This window comes from Pollachius pollachius (genome assembly GCF_949987615.1).
Source record: "Pollachius pollachius genome assembly, chromosome: 11".
Lineage (NCBI taxonomy): Eukaryota > Metazoa > Chordata > Actinopteri > Gadiformes > Gadidae > Pollachius > Pollachius pollachius.
This window is the reverse complement of record NC_136944.1, coordinates 3474864-3493984: the sequence shown is the minus strand read 5'-3', so window position 1 is coordinate 3493984 and position 19121 is coordinate 3474864. Positions and strand designations below refer to the sequence as shown.

The 19121-nt window shown below is 43.9% G+C and overlaps 2 protein-coding genes across 2 annotated transcripts; one reads left to right on the top strand and one right to left on the bottom strand.

The window, feature by feature from the left end:
• Positions 1-7556: 7556 nt before the first annotated feature.
• syce2 (synaptonemal complex central element protein 2) lies at positions 7557-10705 on the top strand (the record flags this gene model as incomplete). Its single annotated transcript, XM_079746436.1, has 4 exons — positions 7557-7682; positions 7780-7832; positions 8166-8427; positions 10421-10705. 4 exons carry the CDS (start codon positions 7557-7559, stop codon positions 10703-10705), a joined length of 726 nt encoding a protein of 241 aa, XP_079602562.1.
• Positions 10706-11098: 393 nt separating this feature from the next.
• Positions 11099-18563, bottom strand: gcdhb (glutaryl-CoA dehydrogenase b). Its single transcript, XM_079746953.1, has 12 exons — positions 18481-18563; positions 18009-18128; positions 17718-17744; positions 17287-17427; positions 17048-17110; positions 16253-16423; positions 15620-15749; positions 14315-14531; positions 13982-14085; positions 13455-13580; positions 12918-13078; positions 11099-11934 (listed from the first exon to the last, which is right to left on the bottom strand). The coding sequence occupies exons 2-12, from the start codon at positions 18103-18105 to the stop codon at positions 11861-11863; spliced, it is 1311 nt and encodes a 436-aa protein (XP_079603079.1). The 5' UTR covers positions 18106-18128; positions 18481-18563; the 3' UTR covers positions 11099-11860.
• Between the last annotated feature and the right edge of the window lie 558 nt (positions 18564-19121).

Sequence of the window (19121 nt, the reverse complement as noted above, 5' to 3'; positions counted from 1 at the left end):
CTGATAGTTGTTCAGTTTTGTAAGTAAGTGCTTTGAGGTGTGTATTTAAGTATTTTCAATTACCCAATGTGTTTAGTATTTTGAATAGATGTGTTTTCCCAATGATATACTGTGATGTCATTTTTGAATTAAGTGTCTTATGTTTGAAATAGTGTGTAGTGTGCAGGAGCAAATGTGTTGCAGAAAGGAGCAAGTGTGTTGCAGAATAGCAACTAAAGTGCAAAGCAGCGCTTCTGTGTAAGGAATGGTTACATGTGTTTAAGGTATAGTAACAAAAACTTCAAGTTGTGTTACTTTGGTCTAAGCATGTGTCTATAGTGTTCAAGCAATTGAAAAAAACTGTAAACAATTGAGAAAAACTGTAATACAGTAAAATGTTCAGCTGAACTGACTGCATAAAAAGCTTTTCGTAGGCCAACAAAAAATAAAAATAAGAATATAAACGAGGTGAAACAGATCTACATGTAAATCAGTATTTATCCCACCTCCAATCCTGATCAGGCCAAAGGACCATATCTACAACACAGTAGAGCTCACCGAGTTCTCTTTTATGCTCTGACACATGATTGAAGTGTTTTGCCAGTTGAGTTTGAACAGGTGAAAAGTGAGTTAGACTTATTGGTATTTAGCTTTTGCGTTTTGAAGGCCAGTGTGATGCAGGTGAATCAAGTGTGCTAAATGATAAGATTTGTGCTTAGAGTTTAGCAAAAATGTGAAAACAATGGAGTTGTGCTTAGAGTTTAGCAGTCTGAAGTCTTGTAGTTGATACATGAGCTTCAGGTTTTCATAATTGTGTGCATAGTTCCATTTTTTTCACCTTGTCTTTCTTGGCCTGCAAGGTGGCCATGTTTGTACTTACGGTCTGACTTATCTCCGACCCATAAAACTGTATGTGGTGTTGTGTTGACCGCTCCATGTGTAGAAGAAGACGCTATTCAGGACTGGTGTTGGCACTCAAATGTATCAAATGATGTACTGATGTTATCAAGTGTTTTATTATGTTTCGCGCATCGGTCGTTGGAGAAAAACATGGACGCCATCCGGAAAGCTGTTGTTGCGGTAGCATTGGCAGAGTACCAGGCACTCCAAAATAAGTATAGGCCATAGGCAGAGATACGGACGCAGTAAGGTATTGCAGTAATACGAGTGATAGAAATTGCCATTTAAACCTTCAAAGCGGCCCAAACACAATGAAAACAGTTCATACTTACAAGTCACACTGGGCGCCGCCATCTTGAATTCTGTCTCGGAATCCTTGCTCGGTCTCCTCTGAGTTCAACCGAGCAAGCAAGTTCGCCGTCTGAGGAAAATGGGCGTGTTCATGCGCGTGGCTAGGCAACGTCCTCGGACCTCCGAGACGGATGGATAATAAAACCAGGGGTGCCACTGCCTACTTTTTGGGGGGTATGCAGACACATACCAGGCGCCCCTCCCCCCTCTTTGATCTGGGCACAAATTTGACCTAAAACACACTCTGATATTGAATCAAAAAATTCATTTTGAGTGCACCAGGACAGATATCCGGTGTTTTTTTAGAGGCAGCCTTGCTCTGCCAGTGTAACATCATACCGTGCTATGAGATCAAGGATACCCAGAAAATTTCCATTTCTAGTATTTCCTAACATTTTTCCCCCTCAGTGGCAGGTTTCTTTCTGCAAGAAAGAGTATGCAGTCGATCACTCGAGTCAACAGGCTCTCTGCAATTCGCTATCAATAGTTTTACCTGGGCATAAGCGGGATGCCAATTCTTTCCACATCAGATAAGCATTTATGTGATAACCACTTGTTTCATGGTGCTTAAGTATTTTTGAAAGACACTGCCAGTTATTATACCCCACCACAAGGCTCGTGTCAGCAACTCTAGCTTCACCAAAAAGCTTACAGGCAAAACAATAGACTCTGTTAGAACTTTTTGAGTACAGTAACCAATAGGGGTGGGAAAAATAATCGATTATTCGATGCATCGCGATACTGTGTAGAACGATTCAGTCTTGATTCAGATTTGTTTTTTGATTATTAACTTATCTGAATCGATTTTTTTGTATCAACTTTATAACTCCGTTTTTACTGGGTCTATTCACATAAAACAAAGATTTGCATAGAGATTGAAGAAAAACAAAATAACCAAAAACAAGTTCCTTTATTTTTCTTGTCATGATCTGTAGGCTCCATTCTGATCAGTACACAACTGCAAGACAACAGTAACCTGTTGTTTTACTAGTAGTAGATTTAGCTAACCTGAATATTTACAAGCCTCCTCTTGATACACTGACATAAAAACGACTGTCTTTCAACCACTTTGAAACGCTTCATTTCATCCTTGCGCACTCTTTCTCCTTCCCAATCTTTATTTTTCTATGTTGTGACCCCGACAGCTTTCTTCTCTGCCTCTCCATATTGAGGTACGTGTCATCAGATGTGAGTAGGGGAGACCGGGTATGGTTGTAACACAGGGTGGGTTGTAACACGACCAATTCCACCAATCAGGGATAAGATACGAGCCATCGGACAGCTTCAGTCTCCTCCTCTGCCCATTTTGATCACTCGCTGAAATATTCAAATAGTTGGCGCCATTTTTCCAGGAGTTACGAGAGAAATCCAAATTTTGAGGTAAGAAAGTAATTTTTTATTTTATTTATTTTTGTTTTCTAGTACTTTTACCGTTGTAGATAAAGTTGTATGAGTCATATCAGGTCAAACTATAGTTTCTCTAGCAAAGAATGGTGTATCTCTCCCTTGCTAATGTCAAAGCACCATGCTAATACAGCTAGCTTAGTAATGGATGACAGGGTGGGGTAGGTTGTAACGCATGTTTTGAAAGTGTTACAACCATCCCCTTACATACAAAGTCAATTTTTTTTTGATTTTAATAATTCTACAGAATGCCTAGAACATGGGTGAGGAAGACTGATCGTGGAGTGGATGCCCAGATATTGAAAAGAGCAGCAGAGGAAGTTAACAATGGAACATCTGTCAGGGCAGTGGCAAAAAAGCATGGCATCTGCCATGTTACGCTTAATAGATATTGGAAGAAGTTTAAACTTCTTAAAGGTCAGGGATCCCAGGACCTTCCTCGGGTTGGATACAACAGTCCAAACAAAGTCTTCAGCAGGGAGCAGGAGGATCTATTGACAGAGTACATTAGCCAGGCAGCTGATATATACTTTGGGCTAACTCCACGCGAGGTAAGCATGATAGCTGAGAACAGTGTAGAATAGGCAATTTTTCAATGTTTGTGAATGATAAATAAATAACATAAAAGCAGGTAAAATAAAAAAATGAATAAATACCAACATATTAATTTAGACAATCAACAGAAATGTGTGTCCTAACTCAGACTTCCTTTTATGCTTTTGCATAGGTCAGAAAGTTTGCATATTAGTTAGCCGTGAGTTTTGATATAAATCATCCTGAAACCTGGGACAATAAGCTGATGGCGGGGCCTGACTGGTTCAACAGTTTTCTGAAACGACATCCCAGACTATCTATTCGGTGTCCACAGGCAACAAGCCTTTCAAGGGCCACCTCCTTCAACAAGACAAATGTTGAGCGCTTCTTCAGTCGCCTGTCGGAGGCAATAGAAAAGAACCGCTTCGATGGTTCTGACATCTGGAACATGGACGAGACAGGCGTCACAACTGTGCAACTGTTTTGCTCGTTGATTTTTGCAAAGGTCAGGGCATTGTTCTTCTGACCTTTCCACCACACTGCAGCCATAAGCTCCAGCCACTTGATCGCAGTGTCTTTGGTCCATTTAAGAAAATGGTGAATGCGGCCAGTGATGACTGGATGAGGATGAATCCAGGCAAACCAATGACAATTTACAACATTCCAGGGATCGTGAGGAACGCCCTACCCACGGCCGCAACGCAAAGGAATATTCAGGCAGGCTTCCAGTGCACAGGCATATGGCCTTACCATCCGAACATCTTTCAGGACAGTGACTTTGCGCCCTCCCAGGTCACCGATCGTCCTGACCCAGCTGAGGCTCTCCTGCCGCCAGGCTCCTCACCTGCTCACATGCCGCCAGGCTCCTCACCTGCCCACCTGCCGCCAGGCTCCTCACCTGCCCACCTGCCGCCAGGCTCCTCACCTGCCCACCTGCCGCCAGGCTCCTCACCTGCTCACCTGCCGCCAGGCTCCTCACCTGCTCACCTGCCGCCAGGCTCCTCACCTGCTCACCTGCCGCCAGGCTCCTCACCTGCTCACCTGCCGCCAGGCTCTGCTCCTCCTCCAGAGATGCCGAGCACCTCTGGGTCCATCTTAGGACCGTTCAGTCCAATAATAATTCAGCCATTTCCGAAAGCATGCCCAAGAAAAGTAACAGGCAAGGGTAGGAGGAAGAGGCGCTCCGAAATCTTGACTGATACACCAGTTAAGCTGGCGTTGGAAGAGGAGGACCGGCGAAAAGGAAAAAACATCAAAATTAAACTCTTTGGGGGTGATAAAGGAAAGAAGAGGAAGGTCAACAAAACTGCCAAGAAAATGGTGAAAGCTCAGAACTCCTCGTCAGAGGAGGAAGAAGATTTTTGTGTGGTCTGCATGGAAACCTTTCGAAATTCCAAATCCAAAGAGGTGTGGGTAAAGTGTGTCCTATGCAGCTTTTGGGCCCACCAGGCATGCACTCCAGGTCTGCCCAATTTTATTTGTCACCATTGTGATTCAGATTAAGGATTTATTTAATTTGTTTGTTAGAGAACATGTTGCCCTGTTCTAAAAAAAAACAACTGTTCAGCTCTCGCTCTCAAGAGACACAAATACACACACACAACGTATAAACGTTATGCTTTTTATATTTTGTTCATAACATTAACATAGCCTACGCTACGATTATATTTTTTCTGTACACACACACACACACACACACACACACACACACACACACACACACACACACACAATGCATATGTCACTCTTCACTTCCAATACAGTTTAAGAATATTTTGTTTGGTGAATCTATTTTCAAACCCTGTTGTTTATGGTTATAATTAAATCGGCATATCAAATGGAGTAACATTGTTTTTTTGCATTTTGTCTACCTGTTACAACTTACCCCAGTAGGTGTTACAACCTACCCCGGTAGTGGGGTAGGTTATAACAGAGGTATACATTGTATTTGTCATAATCTCACAAATTCCGTGATATAGTTGAGGAGATTTAAATGGTTGCCACTTGTAGCAGACAAATGTGGGTACATTGCCTAAAAGCTTCAGAACTGTAGCTTTTAAAAAAATGGTAGATTTAGGTGCTGAAGAAAAAAGTGTTACAACCATACCCGGTCTCCCCTACCAAATGTGTTCGGCTGCCAGATCGGTTCGGGGGTCCTAGATGCGCAATAATGACGCACTTCCTGTAAACGATGTCATTAAATGCGCATGCGCATACTAAAACGCTGACATGTTTTTCCGCTCTTTAGGTAAGTACTGTATTAACAATCTCCTTTTCTTTTCTAATCTATGAATAAAAGAGGCGTTTTTATGTGACTAAACACGCCACAAATTATTCGAAGCAGCATACTTGAGAAATAAAACAAAATAACTCCAGCCAACTTATAATAAAGCAAAAACAATATAAATAAAATAGATAGAAATTTTAAAAATGAACTAAATTTGTATGAAGTTGTGTGTGTGTGTGGGGGGGGCTTTTGTAGGTGATAATTACCCTTAACCTAATACCATTGAATTAATTGTTTTCTGGCCTTAATTCTGAAAACTAGCAAACTAAACTGACAGACTAATTGTATGAAGTTGAAGGTCTCAAGATAAATACATCTGCACACCTCTGCTTCTTTCAGATGGCATTTCCAACCCCCCCTTCCCGTCGAGAGGAGTGGAGATATGGCTTGATGACTGTTGTTTTCAGAGCCTGTGGGAATACACCTGTGCGATATCGCCACTAAAGGCCACATGAATAAAAAAATATGTAATAATATACAAATATGTCAGTGTGTGTATCCAAACACATACACTGCAATTCACATACACACATACAGCTCAATGTAAATCCATAAAAAACTGCATGTTTTGATCCCACGGCCAATTGAGGATAAATTCATGAATTATATACATTCTTATAGGCCTACCTTGAATTTTTTACTATTTTACAGATGTTTGTTAAATTGTAGAGCAAAGATACCCCTAGTGGAAACGAGGAAAATGTTACATTTTATATTGTTATTAGTTGTATAGGCAAGGATACAAGTCAGTGAACATCTGGAAAATCATTAAAAAAAAATCAATATTTAAGGACTAGGATGAATATCTAATATGAACACATTCATGAATTCATCCTCAATTCAACATGGGATCTAAACATGCCGTTTTATTATGGATTTACATTTAGCTGTTCCTCAGTTGTATGTATTGTCATATTTATTCTGTTTTGTATGAGCAAATAAAATCTCATCAATCATATGACTGTCCAAGCTCTTCATTTTCAGTAAATAGAAACTAGAAAATGTATATAGAAAATATTAATTCTGTACTTTTGTCATTACAGAAAATACTGTCTTAATATCTAACTTTAACAATGGCAATCCTTACTTTAACATATGTGAAAATAAAAATATGCATTCATCAGCGCTTATAGACTTACTTCCAATGGCTTTGTGAGAGAACGGGCTCCGTTCAATGAATTCAAAACCAAAACCGATTGAGCACCGTTTATAAACAACCCTTCCGGGTTTTGTCCGTTGGCTTGTGTCGTCGATACGTCAAGTGTCGATACGTCATCTGTAAACGCAGGACCCCGAACCGATCTGGCAGCCGAACACATTTGGTACTCACAACGGTTCAAATGAAAACACTCTGGCGAGGGGGCGCCCACTGCAGCGCCGTGTGGGGAGGAGGGGGCGAGGGAGGCGAAGGAGCGGGGGTTGGGGGGGTCTTATCAGTGACGGTCCTCTGTTATTGATCATCATATCATTTACACAAACGCTGTTAAATACAGAAAATGCCGACTCAAATAATTTTACTTCCATCGCTTTGACGCCCCCTCTGGTGCGGAGCCCCTATGCGCCGCATATAGTGCATGCCCACTTTTTGCGCCACTGAATAAAACGCACCATTAGCTTGGATCATATGGTCTAAATGAAGCATAGAATAAATGAATTTACATCAATGGTTCAAGTTTGCTTTTTTACAAAAAAGACAAAAAATATGTGAAAAATATACTAGTAGGACCACAGCCAATCGACTGAGAGGAATCAGCAGGAGTCGTTCCGGTTGGACCACCGAGCTGTCGGTCACAGATCTACTGAAAAAAAACCGTTCGGATAAAAGTCATTTTCCAGACTCATTCTACAGTATCTGGCTCTACAGGTAACTCATATATCAAGTTAAAACCACTTTACACAACTTTAAAGTTCGTAACAACAAAGTTCGTGTTTCGATTGATTCAACCATCGTGTTGAAACAATAAAACTGTCGAGATAGTTGAGCTAATTGAACGGAGTGTGGACCACACCATCGGTCTGACTATAACCTTATAATAATGGCCTTTATGTTTTATATATTTTTATACATCATCTGACTTTTCATTGATCATTTAGGAGAAGAATGGCAGAGTTTTTCCCTGGGAAATCTGCGCCCATCTACCAATCCACCCCCAAACCCGGGTCCTCAACCTCCAGACCCTCCGGAGGTGGACCCGAGTCCGACCTCCTTGTCCGGCAGCCCACCGAGGTCATTCCACACCGGGCCACCTTCACCTCAAACCTACTGGATATCTTTAGGACTCTGGCGGAGATGAGTAATGATCGCTCTCTTATTTCCACTACAGAACCTCCTCATACAACACGGCACCCGGGGCACCGGGGACCATGTGATGACCAGGTGAAGAGGAAATCCAGGTTTATTCGCTCTAAGTCGATATTTTCAACCGATTTAGAGCTGGACAATGATTACATTATTTTAATAATTATAAATTGACTTGACTTTATTATGGATCCAACCAAAATGTAAGTTGTAAATAGTGTAGTGACCCCTAACCAGTATAATCTTGGGATTAGGGTTTTGACTGTCAGATTAAACCTAGTTCTGGGTTCGAACCTCCTTGATCATAAAGCCTAACCCCTACCTTAATGACCTGTATCTGAATTCACCGTCAGCTGCTTAAGATAAAAGCATCTGCTTAAGTTAATGACTAAACATCCACCGTCTTCACAGCGAAGACTCAGGCATCATACTGGACATCTCCAGCATCCCCGAGAGAGAGCCCAGCCCCAGCCGTAAGAAGCCCAGGCTGGGAGCCCCCAAGACCGCCCCCTCCTCCTCCTCCTCCTCCTCCTCCTCCTCCTTCTGCTCCCTGCCGTGGTCAGACGTGGATGAGCTCGGGAGACGAGCCCAGGGGCTGGTGGAGAGGATCAACCAGGGCCGCGACCGCAACCAGGAGATCATCTGCAGCTTCCAGGACCAACTGCTGTCAAAGGTACTGGAGGAGTCTGTGCCACACCCCAGGAGGGGGACTGAACATGAAGCTAAGCCTCATGGAGGAGGGCAGATTGAGTACATTATTGGTTGGAAATGGTTTGGTACATAGGGTTTGTGAACTACGATTTTTTTTTAATTAGGGGTCAGAGCAGCGAAGCTGCTTGGTCCCCTATTGTTTCTGTAACGTTTTTTTTCCCCCTCAAATTCTGTAAAAGTCATACTGCAGCCTATACCGTAAGTCGAAAACTCTTGAAATTTTCAGGTATGGTTACCAATAATCCCCACTACACATAAATCCAAATTTGGTACTGTGGTACTGCACCTAAAGGTGGCGCTATTGTAAAAAATCATGAATTAGGCTTATTTCTCCTCACCAGATTGACCTGGACTCAAAATTCTTTCAGAATATTAATCTCAACAATCAGATGCATTTAAAAATCCTTTTCCCACAATTTCATATTAAAGCTAAACATGATAAAAAGATTCACAGGCTACAAAAATAATCAAAAATTCACCGAAATCGCCACATAAAATCTTAAGACCAAGACTATTATTAGCTGGATACCAGTACCCCACACTACTAATAAACCCAAATTGTGGTACTGCACCCAAAGGTGGCGCTATTTAAAAAAAATTATGAACTAGCCTTATTTCTCCTAACGAGATTGACCTGGACTCAAAATTCTTTCATCATATTAATCTCTAAAATCAGATGCATCTTTTTCACCCTGGTCTTCTGCTCTAAAAATGTTTACTTTTCCCACAATTTCATAGAAAAGCCAAACGTCCATAGTCTCAACCCATTTTGCCTATATGACCATTTTGTTATTGTATAACTACCATATGGCTATCATTAGGTAGACACCATTAATAGTGCAAATTTTCAGATCTGTACTCTTTTAAGAAAGCCCTTAATTCTCTTGTGAAATGTGTGCTTGGAGTTTTCTTGATGTTGTGTGCTTATCAATCGACATTTTCACCATGTGAACGAGGCTTCATGCGGTACAGGAATGTCTGGCTCAACGGGATAATGCCTTGTACTTAGGTTGACAGTTCGAATCCTGATTAGAGCATTATGAACAAGCTGAACATGACATTCTGTCATTGCCACTCATTTAAGAAACAACATTGAACAGCACCTGAAATTCATCAATTCATCAATCAACATTCCGGCTCATTAGTTTCCAAGAATCTGACTGCCAAGACACAGTATGGCATTAAGGGCAACTTCTTCGTTAACTAATTTTTCCTTCATAATGAACTCTGTCATATTTATATTTCTTCCGCTAGTGTTCTTGACAGCAAATTTTATTTACCCACAATCTCAAAGATTTTTCAGGTATTTGCTTTTAAGAAAGCCCTTAATTCATTTGAGAAATGTTTGCTTGGAGTTTTCTGTATGTTGTGTGCTTATCAATAGACATTTTCACCATTTGAATGAGGCTACATTTCAGGTTTGTCAGTGGCTCAATGGGATAATGCCTTGTACTGGTGATCCTTTGACTGAGTTTGAGAGTTCGAATCCCGATTAGACAATTATGAACAAGCTGAACATGACATTCGGCCATTGCTCTGCAGCCCAGTCACCTGAAAGTCGAGGCACAGTATGGCATTAAGGGGAATATCAACATCTTTCCTTCATAATTATGTCATATTTATATATCTTCCATTACTGTTCTTGACTTTTCATTTTGCTCGGACCCCGTTAATCACCGCTTGGGGTTATATTTATCATTGCCTTTGTCTCTCACTTTTTGGTTTTCATCTAATCCATCAAATTAATTAATCAAGAGTATTTTATTGCTCAATATTTTCTGGACCTTTGTTTTGGGGTTCTCTTGTTGAGAAGGTAGGTGATTGCGCCTGTGTGCACGTATCTGCGTTCCTGTGTGTGTGACTGCGTGCGCCTGTGTCTTTGTCTGTGTGTGTGTGTGCGCCTGTTTGTCTCTGCGTGCCTGTGTATGCGTGTCTCTCTGTCCCCGTGCCCCCAGGTGGGGGACGTGTGCCAGCAAGTGAAGAAGCAGCTGTTCTCTAGCTACACGGAGCAAGGCCAGGGCATGGAGCAGCAGCTGCAGGAGCTGTCCCGGGTGCTGGAGAGGAGCAGCTCGCTGAGCACCGAGCTCCAGGAGGTCAGCTCCGAGCTGTCTGTGATCAACACCGGCCTGCTGAACAGCCCCCGGGCCCTGACGGAGCCAAGGACCAGCTCCTGGGACCACCCAGATCAGCCCAGTCCTCTAGACACCACAGACCCCCTTAATGCTGAGCCAGGTCCGTGAGGAACACAGGAAGTCCATGTCAGCAGGTGGCGGTTTTGAGCTGGTAGTTATGTTCAGTTAAAGCCCTGTAAGTCTACAATGGCATTTTATTTCATATTCAATGGTATTTAAAAACAATTTTGGGAGCATTTTGTTTATTTTCCAAAGTTTCCATGGTTTATTATATTATTGGTCTGACTTTTGACTGTCTGAACAGTGAGTCTATTCCATCATATTCACTTTTGAATACCAAAGTGTAGTTAAAAAAATAAATGAGTCACTTCATTCTTGACCAAATTTTGTTTGAGGGAATCTTTATTTTAAATTGTATAAGATCGTATCTAATGTGAGATGAAAACATGAGACACGTGGACATTCAGGGTAACCAAACGTCTGACTCAATGAGACGACTCAGACACTTAAATAAGCTTTTATTAGCTGAACCGCCGTGACGCGCCATGCAACGCACGGCCAGTAAAGGTGCAGGCCACCCTCAGTCAACAGTAACACAGGGACTCATGCGGTGTACATCCCCCTAATTAGCAGAATCAGACACACATTAAAAGGTAGGTGTGATTAAAAAGGGCCCCCATTTGACCAACAGGTCGGAGATTTAATTAGCCATTACAAGCCGTCAGTGTCCACGGTGATGCATGATGGATCGATCCAACTGCAGCTGTATGAGCTTGTACAGTCCATGAGGGGAAGTTGAGTGGGGATTTGATCTATCCACCATCAATCTGGATCTGTCTTGTCATGACTCATCCCTCTCACACCTGTGGGTCGATTACATACCCTTTAAACCCTGGGCTTTAACACTGAAAATCAATCCATTCAATTGTGCTTCTCATTCTGGATCTAAATAAATCCATGTCGTTTCACCTTGTGGAGAACTGTTCATTCTGTACATTTTATTCAACAAGTCCTCCTCTCCAACATGGTACATTCACACTCACTAAGATTCTTGACTTGTTATGGGCGTGGTCATAGAAAAATAGTTACAAATCTTCTGAAAATAATTACACTGCACAAGATATTTATCCTCCATTTTACACACCTGATCTAAAATCAACAGCAAGCCTCAATAGAGGAGAGCTAAAGCAGTAGTGTTATGCAGAACAACAGGCCAGTGTCTGTTACAGTCTGAAGGGGGTGGGCGGTGGGATGGGGAGGGTCCTAGTTGTCCACGGTGAAGGACTGCAGGCCGGTGATGGCTCTGCCCAGGATCAGGGCGTGGATGTCGTGGGTACCTTATGGGGGGAGAGACAACAACATCATAGCATCTTTAGGTCACTCTCTTGTGACAATTTGACTTTACCGTTACAGTCAACGGATCTATGATCAACCACTGCACTTTGCTGATCCAATTTCAGTCACTCAATTAGTCTGTCATGTTTAGTATACATGTCATACATTTGCACCCCCTGCTGGTTGAAACGCTAAATCCATTGTTTCCAATTTAAATGTCCCAATGGACCATATTAGGTTAAAATAACTTCCTGTTCCTTTAACTTTAACCTAAGGCCAGTTTTACAAACGCCTGTTGTAGCACCTGCAGGGTCAATATATATTTACTTGACTGGTTGTCTCTTTTCTGGTGCACTGCCTTATCTAAATCCAACGGACCCATAATTTATGTTAAGACTTCCCATTGGGGAGAAGGTCCCCTGTCCTTTCTCTTGGCCTTATCCTGTCAGGCTTAAAGCCTTTCCCTGTTGGGGCAAGTTCCTTAGCCTGCTGTAAGGGCCAAGAGAAAGGGCACGATAGGGCCAAGAGAAAGGGCAGGAGAAATTTAAATTTAGCCTCTCTAGTCAGCCTGACCTGCAGGACTGCAGGGTTCGGAGGAGGAAACCAAACTCCAGTCTCACTACAGAAGGCCTCCACAGTGCCTGCCAACCACACTACTCACTGTAGTAGCTGTCCATCAAATACACGCTTACTGGATATTGACCAGTTCTAGAAGAAGTGGGCGGGGCCTTAGCATTTAGACATTTTAAAGGTTTTGGGCGAGTCTTGGGGGAGGGGTTAAACATTGAGGGCAGTGTCTCTGTGTTGTTGGGCGGAGCCTACTCTATTCAACAGTGGGGTAGTGGAAGAGGAAGTGGGCAGGGCCATAGCATTCAGACAGGTTAAAGGATGTAGGGTTAAAGGATGTAGAGTCTTGACAGATGGGGAGGGGTTCAACAACGAGTGCATTAAACGGTGAGGGTGAGAGGCAGTGGGCAGGGCCTACCTTCGTAGGTGTTGACGGCCTCTAGGTTCATGACGTGGCGGATGACGTGGTACTCGTCGGCGATGCCGTTGCCCCCCAGCATGTCCCGGGCCTGGCGGGCCACGTCCAGCGCCTTACCACAGCTGTTCCTCTTCAGCATGGAGATCATCTCTGGAGCCGCCCTGGAGGACAGAGAGCACACAGCACAGTGAGACTCCTTATATTAAAGACTCATCTCATGGTGAGACGCCTTTTATTAAAAAGACTCCTCTCTAGGGCAAAACTGATCTTCCATCAATTTGTAACTCATCTTCTAACCTCAGTTTAACTTATATAAGGCTGTCAAATGATAGAGACAGCTTGAGGTCAATGAAACTGCGACAGCTTGTGTTTGAACCAAATCATTTAAAGGAAAGTACTCTGAAGTTCTTTGACTTTTCCCATTCATTAGTTATATTTCCACCCCCTTTGAGGATGATCTTCAGAATGGTCCAGGCTAGTCTGTGGACATGGACTGAGTGTACAGAAGGGGCCGAGGGTATAAAGGGAGTGACTGACTTCTTGTCGTCGATGAGTCTCCCCAGCTGCAGACAGGACTGCAGGCCCAGGGTGATCTCTGTCAGCATGTCCGCCATCTTCTTCTGCATCAGCTGGTTGCGGGCCAGAGGCACTCCGAACTGGATCCTGGGAGAACCACAACACATGTAGGATTTAATATTAAATGGAGCGGAGCCTTTGTCATTCATCACGGTCACCTTCCTACTCCATTTTGATTCAGTCATCTTATTTTTGACATCAACCATTGACTAGCAGCTCGAGTCAATGGTTTATGTCAAATAATATGAATCGATATTCTCACAGCATTGGTTCTCAACCTTCTTGTTTCTATACACAGGGCCTTGATGGGAGGTCTTCAATCAGATACCTAAAGCTGTCATGTCTGCAATCTCACCTGACCCACTATACACATCAGGTGCCTCCCCGCTGGCTCCAGAGTCAAAAGCTGAGGAACCCTGCACTACAGTCCAGGTAACCGTACATCATCATCATCACCATCAGTGTGTGTGTGCTGAACTCCTCCTCACCGGTCCAAGGTGTACTGGCGCGCCATGTGAAAGCAGAACTCGGCGGCTCCCAGGGCCCCCCAGGCGATGCCGTAGCGGGCGTTGTTCAGACAGCCAAACGGTCCCTGGAACCCACAGCAGAGCTTGTTAGAGAGGTCGTTATGGAGGTCATTATAGAGAGCATTATGGGGAGCATGCTGGCAACATCGCCACCAACACACCCGTCCTGCAGTCAGTCAACACCCGGGCCGCTGCAGTCAGGACTGCGCCTTCAACGGTACCGGCTCTACCCGGTGAGCTACCACGGCGCCCCCTTGCTGCGTGACTGTTGTTCATGTGAATGCTGGTGCTCACCCCCAGGCCGGTGATTTTTGGTAGCAGGTTCTCCTCGGGCACCTCCACATCCTCCATGACGATCATCCCGGTGACCGAGGCCCTCAGGGAGAACTTGCCTTCGATCTTGGGGGTGGAGAAGCCCTTCATGCCTCGCTCAAGGATGAAGCCGCGCACCTTCCCGTCGTCGCACTTAGCCCAGACAACGGCCACGTCCGCCTCAGGGGAGTTGGTGATCCTGGGGGGGGGGGGGGCAGGTCAGAAGTCTGAAGGTCATCACACAGCGGTGGGTGAGGAGTCGAGACTGAGCCACCATGCAGCTGTCACCTCCCCCGAGTTAGATCGAGGTAATGATAGATAATCCACTGACCTCATGGACATTTATCCTCTGAATTATTTAATTTTCTGACGATTTAATATTTTCTAACAATTTCATCTTTTAACATGGTGATGGAATTTGATGGATTAATTTTCCCCCATGGTCTTACACACTTATTGCATGTTGTACATTCTGCCACTTTAAAAATAGTACTTAGCATTGTGTAGCGTCTTATCCTAGTTATCTTCGTTGTATACAGGGAATGGGTTAACCTAGTAATTGTTAGTGCTTGGCACTTGTTTCTATGAACATCCTCACGGTACTGACAGTGATATACTCTGACAAATGTAGTTATTTTAAATCCCTTTTGATAAAAGCGTCTGCTAAATGTAAATTTGAATATAAAAGTGTAAACTTCAGGCCACATGGTGTACTGGTAAATAGTGCGGAAGGCACCCCCTAGTGTCCATCTAGCGCTGAACCAATGACATGTTGTTTACTGGTGAAGATATGCGACCACCAGAACGTTAACCTTGAACAGGAAGACTGTTACATAGCAACCCATCAGCAGATTATATAAATCATAAGGTTAATTATGCAAACAGATATTGAAGGTCAACTGAAAACAAGATGGAGGCTCACATGATGAACCTAAGTCATATAAAAGCCATCACTTGAAGAAATAAGCAGTTGGAGACCATCACGATGTAGGTGGGTATAGTAGTATAGTATAGAACAGCATAGTACGGTACCGTATGGTATCTCACCAGGTCTTGGTGCCGGTCAGGCTGTAGGTGTCTATAGTGTAGTGTAGGGTACTATGGTACAGTACAGTATAGTATCTCACCAGGTCTTGGTGCCGGTCAGGCTGTAGGTGTCTATAGTGTAGTGTAGGGTACTATGGTACAGTACAGTATAGTATCTCACCAGGTCTTGGTGCCGGTCAGGCTGTAGGTGTCTATAGTGTAGTGTAGGGTACTATGGTACAGTACAGTATAGTATCTCACCAGGTCTTGGTGCCAGTCAGGCTGTAGGTGCGGCTGGATGGGTTGAACCGGGCCCGGGTCTCCATGCCTCCGGGGTCGCTGCCATGGTTGGGCTCCGTCAGGCCGAAGCAGCCCAGGATCTCACCTCGAGCTAAACACACCACCATGTTATTATTACTGTAGTGCACCATTACTGACCAGGAGGGGGCTGTCTCAACAGACACCACCATGTTATTAATACTATAATGCACTATTACTGACCAGGGGGGCCGATGTTGACTATCACAGTACTGACTTGATGAACGTTTACCCAAGTGACATCATCTAACTATGGACTATGGATCAGGACTCAATACTTCTGGTTTAATATTATGATTAACATTCCATAACCCTAAGGGTTTACCATAACCAACACACTGAGGTCTATTGTGCAGTCTATAGGGTACCCCCTTAGGGTACCGTTGGGTCTCCCTAAGGGGTTATTCTAGGGTAAGGGTAACCCAAACGTCTGTCATTCCTTTGTTAATCCAAGACGTGAGAGTCTGTAAGAGGAAGGATTCAAGGTTGAGTGTGGTCCTACAGGCAGCCATGTTGTCCCGTGTTTCGCCCCCACACTTCCCTTGAGCCTGACCTAGTCTGGGGGGGGGGTCTCACCTAGTCGGGGGAGCCACTTCTCCTTCTGCGCCTCGGTGCCATAGGCGTAGATGGGGTGCATGACCAGCGAGGACTGGACCGACATCACGGAGCGGTAGCCGCTGTCCACGCGCTCCACCTCCCGGGCGATGAGGCCGTACGCCACATAGCTGGTTCCCGCGCAGCCGTAACCTAGGCAACGAGGAGGACACAGCAGTCAAGTGATGTCAAATGTAGGCAAGAGGTTTTTGGGAAGCTATTATTTTCTTTTTCGGTTGATGTTTGGCAGAGGTCATAAAACAAACAAGATGATCATTCGATGGGTTTAGAGAACAAAGTCCAGAGAACCAAGCTGATTTAATAATAGAAGCAGGATCCCATGTCTTTTACTGGAGTCTGAAAACACCTCCAAGCTTGACACCAACATATCCTACACTCACACAAAACAAAAATAACCCACACACATAACACAACATATATATAACACCAACATACCCTACACACATTACATGCACAGGTAACAAAAAGGTCACCAACATACACCAGACTTATCAGAGAAAACCAAGAGGATTTATTTACCTACCCTGTTCACCTAATAAAGTTTTTGCGAGTCTCTTCCCATACACTTCTACTTGTAAACCCATCCCAGAGTCTGTGTAGGCAGACATTACAACTAACGGCCTCATCAAAGTACCTTTGTAACGGCCAGGCGATCAATAAAGCCCTTTTATATTGTCTAACGTGGGAGGAATGGAGATTGGAGAGTGCCTCTCCAACATCGTTAGATGAGGATTCAAAGTTCTTCATGTCCAGTACCTTTGATGGTGGGGCCCAGAACCCCCATGTCCCCCATCTCGGAGATGATCTCCCTGTGGAACACTGAGGAGAAGAGGAAGAGCGGTCAGAAAAACACCAAGGACAACCAGCCATCACATACTCCCACTGTCCTGTTGGGACGTGTTCCAATAGGAAACGCCAGCGTTTCCTCAAATCTCAGGCCTAATAGAGTTAGATGCAGATGTATGAGTGGTGATTGGTTGTGTGTGTGTCTCTACCTTCATTCCTATTGGCCAGCAGGATGCGGGGCATGAGCTTCTCCTGGCAGTAGTCTCTGAAGGAGTCGCGGATCATGACCTCCTCCTCCGTCAGCTGCCCCTCTAGCTGCAGTGCATCGCGCCAGTCAAACACCGGCTTGGCTGCAACAGAAACACCACCTACACTCAGACCACGTCCCCTACCACCGGATAAAAACCCTACCTGCTCGTTCTTCAACTAAATAAGAGGCCCAACCCCTACCTGCTCATTAAGGAATTCATCGAGAGGGACATGGTGATTTTTCTTACAGTAATTTCACTTTAGTTACAGTGAAGACACTATACACACCTCTATACACCCAGTGCGACAACCAGGCACTGGTCACAGACACAGACACACACACACACACTAGAAAGCGACTGAAACAAGTGAGTAGATTATAGACACCTACGTTCTTTAGGCATCCGCTCAATCTTTTCTGGTGTTGCGAAAAAGGAGAAAAAGAAAAATCAGTTCGGTAGTATATTCATCCTTTACAAAACGATTGGGTAAAAGAAGTAGTAGGAGTAGTAAACTAGTTTTAGCTAATTTAGGGGTCACCTCAAATCAATAACAACATTGCAATACAATACAAAATAGCGTTTCCGTTGCCATGTTGTTTATCAAGTCTTAATTAATGCACTTGTCCATTATTGTCTTTATTTCCCCAGTACAGACCCCCGGGTTGTGGACCATCTCTTACCCATCGCAGGTGCGGCACTGCCTTGGGATCTGCTCGACGAGATGACGGCACATCTGCCGGGGACAAGCAGACGGCACACGGCGTTCCTCAAGGCCATGGTAGGGGTTGATCTGTGGAGATCTGTAACACAACGTCTCCTGTCACACGGGTTCAGAAACTCTGAGCAGAGAGTGGAAAGGCTCTTGGCTCGATCTCAAACACTTGAAGCCTTCGATCAGAAGTCTCCTTGATATGAGCTTCATATCTTCTCAATTACCCGCTAGTAAATAGTGATCACATTGACATACAGCCAGGCCTGTAATGCGGCTCTTGGGTAGATAGTTCAAACTACAGGGAGGACAAGACACGACTTTTAAACCCGTTTAGCAACCTAAAATACTAGGTAGGGGGACAGCTGAGCTAGCGACGCTAGTTAGCGTTAGGTAAGGTTACCACAAAATGAAGATTATCTGATTATGAAATGGTAATTTACCTGGGATTCGCTGTGCTGAGACCGTTTGTCTGTATGGCTCTCGATACCAGGGTCGCTCCGAGGTGAAGAACTGTTGTACAACACTGGCTGTGACGTTAGCTCTGATGTCAGCGCGTACTAAGGAGGAGGCAACGTGGCTTCTGATTGGCTCGTTTCGGGGGCGTTAGAGTTGGAGGCGTGGCTATGGTTTTAGGTTTCAAGTTTAATTTTTTTAATTATTTTTTTAATAGTGCGTTAAACGAATACACATCCGGTCAGAAACAAAGACATTGCATTAAATTAAGTAATAAACAAACTATTTTGAATATAATGAAAAAGGAGAATGGAAAAAGGGCGGAACTCTTAGTATATTTTTGGTTCGTGGATCTACAACCGTCAATCATGCAATGTTTGTCATTTAATGAATTTGGGTTAGCTGTAAATCATAAACCCTGCTGAAATCAAGCGCATGTAATGTGAAGTCGATTCATATAACATATTCATACAACAACGACTCATATAAGAACAGAACATCATTCACACAGTGGAGCACCTCAATGAAGTTACATATCAATGTCACACCGATAGAGAAAGCCATCAGTCAACACATAGGCTAGTCTGGTAGAATACATGATTTAATTAACGACTAAATAAGTTAATGT

Bases quoted from the DNA above. Each gene is read 5' to 3' on its own strand.
- gcdhb (XM_079746953.1), bottom strand. From the start codon at position 18,105: ATGGCCTTGAGGAACGCCGTGTGCCGTCTGCTTGTCCCCGGCAGATGT. The intron at 16,424-17,047 runs GTACTGGACATG...CTCGTTGCCTAG, and splicing joins TCTGGGCCCCACCATCAAAG to GTTACGGCTGCGCGGGAACC. The intron at 14,532-15,619 runs GTGAGATACTAT...CCCCCCCCCCAG, and splicing joins CTGACTGGCACCAAGACCTG to GATCACCAACTCCCCTGAGG.